This window comes from Oryza sativa, chromosome 11 (genome assembly GCF_034140825.1).
Source record: "Oryza sativa Japonica Group chromosome 11, ASM3414082v1".
In the NCBI taxonomy this organism is placed as follows: Eukaryota; Viridiplantae; Streptophyta; class Magnoliopsida; order Poales; family Poaceae; genus Oryza; species Oryza sativa.
Window position 1 is genome coordinate 11,413,433 of NC_089045.1, and position 6,828 is coordinate 11,420,260.

Sequence of the window (6,828 nt, forward strand, 5' to 3'; positions counted from 1 at the left end):
TGGCGATGGCAGTGGTTGGCTGACTGGGTCGGTAGCGCTGCGGGTGTCCACGACGACGTCTCATGCTTGGTCAACCGATGCAGTAGAGGATGGGGCGGCACGGCGGCATGGCGGACTCGTGAGCCTGCCTGAACTATGGGTGGTGGGCTAGGCTTGGCGACTAGAGGGACGATGTGGCGGTCTGGCGACGTACGTTGTGCGGGTGGGTTGTGTGGCTTTGGTTGACGCCGGCGAAAGTCTTGGCTGGCCTTTGGTTGGCTTGACGACGGCGGCGCCATTAGGCGTCGTTCCCCTTTCTGGAGGCGTCGTTATGGCGTCTTCCCTCGCTTTCTAGAACCTTTCCGGTGCAATGATGGTCGTTTATGGACCCCTGTGTCGAAGCTCTGTAAGCCTAGCTATTCGGCGAGGCCTTTGCATCTTGGGTTCTGTTCTTGGATGTGGTGAGCGTCCAACTTCCTTCGTTTTCTTCTAGGTGAAGTCGAAGCTACTTTGTTGTGGTGCGATGAAGCTTGGCAACGATAACACGTTGTAGTCTTCGAGGGGTGTTGGTGTTTGCTGCGTACAAGATATGGAGCTCTGACGGCTTGGGCTGATGCTCAAAGTGGACAGTCGGTGTCTTACTTGTTTCTGTGATGCCTTTGGCAACGATGATGTGATAGTTGTGGAGTCGAAGCTACTGTGTCGCTAGGCGACAAGCTCGGCAACGATAACACTCGCCTCGCGAAGTCGAAGCCTTTGTGTTGCTTACAACAAGCTTTTTATCGATGGCTGTTTTGGGCTTCGCCATTTCTTACGGTCTTGTTAGCTTAGGTTAGTTAGAGTGTTGTGGTTGTGGTTTTCGCGCAGTTTCCCCTAATTAACTGTGCATTGTAAGGTTTTGGTCCCGTTTTCTCCTCAAAATGGGACACCTTCTTCTTTATATAAAACGTCGGCAACGGCCTGACCGTTTGAAAAAAAAGTACTTTTTCCCCATTGTTCTTGTTTTGTCATAAAGGTTCAGTGATGTTATACTATTGTTTGCCGAGTGGATTCTGTGTCCCGCGTTATATCTATCAAGATTAAAAAAAAACTTAGGTTTTGCTTCGTCCACAAGTAAATTAAATAACATATAAACTCGTGCAAGCGCCACGGCAACATGTTTTGCATTGGTAATGAATATTCTTGAACATCTAATATCTAGGTGCATTTAATTTATATCATATAGAATATGCATGCTTAGATTTACTGTTTGTTGTAATTAACTAGAAATGCAAATTCAGCATAGCTGTGTTGGTTTTTATGGTCGACATGTTCTTTAACCTCATTCGATCAAATTTAGGATCCAGCACTAAACAAACTCACCTGATGTAGTGAATTGAAGATGCAAGGAATTTTATGGATCCAGCCCTAAACATACATGTTTGGTCGAGAGGACATCGTGGAACTCGAGGAATTTGGCCGTGCATACCAAATCTTAATCTTCCATGCATGGTTTCACTGACAAGTTCTACTGAGACATGCATGGCGTCCACGTCAGCGTTGGATCTCTCCTGTCGTTCGCACTCAGGTCCGCTCTATGTGCGGAGAAAATGTCTTCAGATCGGAGGAGGAACTTGTCTTCGTGGGGTGACACGTGGCTCTCTCCCATTGGCCGCAGTGGCCTATATGAGGCTGGCGCTTCACTCACTCAGCTCACTCGCATCGCATCGACCTCCTCTCGCCTTCTACGTACCTTGCCAATGGCGGTCTCCACCTCCAGGCGCGGCGGCGGCGTGCTTGCGGCGGTGGTGACGGCGGTGGCGGCGCTGGCGATGCTGGGCGGGGTGGCGTGGGGCGGCAACCCGGGGTTCACGTGCGGGCCGGCGTCGGCGCAGAAGGGGTTCGCGTTCTGCAACGCGGCGCTGCCGGCGGAGCAGCGGGCGGCGGACCTGGTGGCGAGGCTGACGACGGCGGAGAAGGTGGGGCAGCTCGGGGACCAGGCGCCCGGGGTGCCGAGGCTGGGGATCCCGGTGTACAAGTGGTGGTCGGAGGCGCTGCACGGGCTGGCCATCTCCGGGAAGGGCATCCACTTCGGCAACGGCCCCGCGCGCACCGCCACCAGCTTCCCGCAGGTCATCCACACCGCCGCCGCCTTCGACGACGGCCTCTGGTTCCGCATCGGCCAGGTACGCGTATATACACATGTGTTCTTGCGGTGGCGCGCTGATCGATCGCCGCCGCCATTTACGATTGTGTACATATCTGATCCATGTTTTTTATATTTGAAAAGATTTTTCTTTTTTGCAAATCTGAGAGGGAAAATAAATGAAGGGAACACTTAATGAATCTGTTTAACTTCCATTTCATGTTGTACAAGATACAAATCACAATACTCTGCTTCAGTATTTTTTTTTCTCTTTTGCACGTGGTTACTATTAGTTACTTCATCCGTTTCACAGTGTAAGTCATTCTAGCATTTCGCATATTTATATTGATGTTAATAAATTTAGATAAATAAATATGTCTAGTTTTATTAACATAAATATGGATATGGGAAATGCTAGAATGACTTACATTGTGAAACGGAGGGAGTAGTGATCTATCATGGAATTAATTAATACATCGTATTGGCATTTTTGCAGTTCTTTTTTTAGTTCAAAATAAATAGCAAGTTTTACTTTGTCACATTTTCCATGCCGAAATTAGCTTATTTTGAAATCAGCGTTTTATGTGTGAAAAATAAGCTAAAATGATATAATTTTAAACTTTATATTCTTGATCTTGTATATTTTTTCCTATGCATGAAACAGAACTGTATAAATTTATATGACCTGGATGGTTATGCACACATTGTACAACCAATCACGTTCTGCATATATTCATTCTCTGTCAGTTTATTGACATCCTGCTTGGTTTGTTCTGTCTGATCACATTAAATATGTGCCTACCATGTCAAATCCACGTGGATTATATATATATATATATATATATATATATATATATATATATATATATATATATATATATATATATATATATATATATATATATATATATATATATATATATATATATATATATATATATATATATATATATATATATATATATATATATATATATACACACACACACACACACACGTATGTATGTATGTATGTATGTATGTATGTGATGTATGTGAGTCACTGAACTTTGTTTATAAATCATAACACAGGCGATCGGCAAAGAGGGTCGGGCGTTCTACAACCTGGGGCAAGCAGAGGGTCTGGCCATGTGGTCCCCCAACGTGAACATCTTTAGGGACCCACGGTGGGGCCGTGGCCAGGAGACCCCCGGCGAGGACCCCGCCACGGCGAGCAAGTACGGCGCCGCCTTCGTCAAGGGCCTGCAGGGGAGCTCGTTGACAAACCTCCAGACCTCCGCGTGCTGCAAGCACATCACCGCCTACGACATCGAGGAGTGGAAGGGCGTCTCACGCTACAACTTCAATGCAAAGGTGAGCGATGACTGCACGGTGAAAAAAGACAAAAAAATAGATCGAGAAAGAAAATTTCTTACATGCCCCTAATTTTTCGTTATGTATGAGAAGTAGTGACTAGTGAGTATGACATATGTCGGGTGCGATGAGTTGTGCAGGTGACACCGCAAGATCTAGCGGACACGTACAACCCGCCGTTTAGGAGCTGTGTGGTGGATGGGAAGGCGAGCTGCATCATGTGTGCCTACACCCTCATCAATGGCGTCCCGGCGTGTGCTAGTTCTGACCTCCTCACCAAGACCGTCAGGGGAGAATGGAAGTTAGATGGGTGAGTGATCGATCGAGCTCGACCTCATTTCATTTCATCGCTCAGATCAGTGGCTGAAATAATCATGTGACGAATAGCTAAAATCAACGTGACATATGTACTTGCCAGTTACACGGCGTCGGACTGCGACGCGGTCGCCATCCTTCACAAATCGGAACACTTCACGAGGACGGCGGAGGAAGCCGTGGCCGTCGCCCTCAAGGCCGGTAAGTAGCAAATCATTACAAGTACTTTAAACAAGATTTAAAAAAACATGATTTGGAGGGAGATATGTCCCTCCAAATAATTTTTAAAGAATAAATTATAAACGTGTTGGAAATTGAACACAGGATTCTCTGAGTTGAAACCACGCACTCCTTCCCACCGAACTATCAAGTGCATCTCTTTAAGCAAGATTTGAATATTTGAATTTTGGAAACAGAATGAATTATTGGTGAATATTTTCAGGGTTGGACATAAACTGCGGCGTGTACATGCAGCAGAACGCGGCGTCGGCGCTGCAGCAGGGGAAGATGACGGAGAAGGACGTGGACAAGGCCCTCAAGAACCTCTTCGCCATCCGGATGCGGCTGGGCCACTTCGACGGCGACCCAAGGGGCAACAAGCTGTACGGCCGCCTCAGCGCCGCCGACGTCTGCACGCCGGTGCACAAGGCCCTCGCCCTCGAGGCCGCCAGGCGCGGCGTCGTCCTGCTCAAGAACGACGCCCGCCTCCTCCCGCTCCGCGCCCCCACCGTCGCCTCCGCTGCCGTCATCGGCCACAACGCCAACGACATCCTCGCCCTCCTCGGCAACTACTACGGCCTCCCCTGCGAGACCACCACGCCGTTCGGAGGCATCCAGAAGTACGTCAAGAGCGCCAAGTTCCTCCCCGGCTGCAGCTCCGCCGCCTGCGACGTCGCCGCCACCGACCAGGCCACCGCGCTGGCCAAGTCCTCCGACTACGTCTTCCTCGTCATGGGGCTCAGCCAGAAGCAGGAGCAGGAAGGCCTCGACAGGACGAGCCTGCTGCTCCCCGGCAAGCAGCAGGCCCTCATCACCGCCGTCGCCACCGCGTCGAAGCGCCCGGTCATCCTCATCCTCCTCACCGGCGGCCCGGTGGACATCACGTTCGCGCAGACCAACCCCAAGATCGGCGCCATCCTGTGGGCGGGGTACCCCGGCCAGGCCGGCGGTCAGGCCATCGCCGACGTGCTCTTCGGCGAGTTCAACCCCAGCGGCAAGCTGCCGGTGACATGGTACCCGGAGGAGTTCACCAAGTTCACCATGACCGACATGCGGATGCGCCCCGACCCGGCCACCGGCTACCCCGGCCGGAGCTACCGATTCTACAAGGGCAAGACCGTCTACAAGTTCGGGTACGGCCTCAGCTACTCCAAGTTCGCTTGCCGCATCGTCTCCGGCGCCGGCAACTCGTCATCCTACGGCAAGGCGGCGCTCGCTGGCCTTAGGGCAGCAACCACACCAGAAGGCGACGCCGTCTACCGCGTCGACGAGATCGGCGACGACCGGTGCGAGCGGCTCAGGTTCCCGGTCATGGTGGAGGTGCAGAACCATGGCCCCATGGATGGCAAGCACACCGTGCTGATGTTCGTCCGGTGGTCGAGCACGGATGGCGGCCGGCCGGTGAGGCAGCTGATCGGGTTCAGGAACCAGCATCTCAAGGTAGGGGAGAAGAAGAAGTTGAAGATGGAGATCAGCCCATGCGAGCACCTGAGCAGGGCGAGGGTGGACGGCGAGAAGGTGATCGACAGAGGATCGCATTTCCTCATGGTTGAGGAGGATGAGTTGGAGATTAGGTTCCAGGATTGAGTTTTAGATGGAAGATTATTTCCTTGTTTTTTAAATTTTGGTTTTGTTTATGTCTTTTGAGATGATACATAAAAGGAGATCCAATGGATTGATATTAAATTAATAGAGAAGGAAAAGTTCTTTTGTCGGAAATGTAGGTTGGTTTAGACTTATATATTTGATATTTGTCTATATCTGTGCTATTTTAGCACTATGAGGATAGTATATTGTCATGACCATAAATCGTCTTGAGAATTCATGTTAAATAAATTATGCCATATCGAGAGTCCATATAAATTAAAAACGAAGAATGTGAATTTTGAAATCGTTCAATCATCAGAAACTATAACTGAAACTTCAAACCGAGTTAAATCGGTATATATTAATTGCATATTTGGGAATTATCAAATCGTGAAGCATAATTGAGGCTCACAAAAACAATACAACTAAATACTCGCAATCAAAGTTTAAAATATTGAATTAAACATTGAAAGTAATGGATGCTACATATAATTTTGTAATAACTATTTTTATTCTTGGAATTATTAACAAAATCTTGGAACTATTAATAAAATAAGGAAGGTAGCCCGCGCGCATGCGCGGGCATCTTGTTTAACACGTTTAAAATTTGAGACCCACTACGATTCTCTCTATTGATAGTAGAAAGTAATCTAATCCGTTGATCTCATTTGATCGAATGGTTTACATCACCCTAAATAGCAGTAGTTCAAACATGGAGGGACATTACTGTAAAAAAAGTGCGAAAGGGGTATAATTATCATTTAGTAGTCACTAAACCTATTTTTATTCTTGTTTGGCTTATTTCGATGGAATATGAGCGATGCCAGCGCAATAAATAACCACAGATTGATCAATGCCCGAAAAAATATATAAATGAAAAGTTACCCTTAATCAATGTATTAGTAAATAACAAATGGATCAGATCATTTCTATTGGTAATATAATAGTATCAGTAGAGAGCATCGGATTACCACTCAAAATTTTATTACAAATGTATATGTGTGAGTGATTTTTTTTATTGAAATATATTTTTTACTATATTCTAATTTATTTGGGATTACGTTGGAAATGATTTTTTTCTAATTACCCTTGCATCATATAAATTGTAAACTAAAATCATGTGAAATCGTGAAGTCTTGAATTTATTTATGAGAAAATATGGTGTCGTAATCGCAACCATGGAATTGATTTCTACGAAGTTTTTTATACTGTAGATGTTTTTTGGATTTTAGGATAAATTAATTGAAGGT

General features: G+C 47.0%; 1 protein-coding gene across 1 annotated transcript; it reads left to right on the top strand.

Annotated features, from left to right (window-relative positions):
- Positions 1-1,651: 1,651 nt before the first annotated feature.
- Positions 1,652-5,710, top strand: LOC4350319 (probable beta-D-xylosidase 7). The gene is made up of 5 exons (XM_015761032.3): positions 1,652-2,144; positions 3,176-3,457; positions 3,598-3,767; positions 3,876-3,973; positions 4,215-5,710. Exons 1-5 carry the CDS (start codon positions 1,719-1,721, stop codon positions 5,576-5,578), a joined length of 2,340 nt encoding a protein of 779 aa, XP_015616518.1. The 5' UTR covers positions 1,652-1,718; the 3' UTR covers positions 5,579-5,710.
- The last annotated feature ends 1,118 nt before the right edge of the window (positions 5,711-6,828 follow it).

Excerpts from the sequence above, each read along its gene's own strand:
- LOC4350319 (XM_015761032.3), top strand. The coding sequence starts at position 1,719 with ATGGCGGTCTCCACCTCCAGGCGCGGCGGCGGCGTGCTTGCGGCGGTG. Across the intron at positions 2,145-3,175 it reads TCTGGTTCCGCATCGGCCAG|GCGATCGGCAAAGAGGGTCG; the intron begins GTACGCGTATAT and ends ATCATAACACAG. Across the intron at positions 3,458-3,597 it reads GCTACAACTTCAATGCAAAG|GTGACACCGCAAGATCTAGC; the intron begins GTGAGCGATGAC and ends TGAGTTGTGCAG.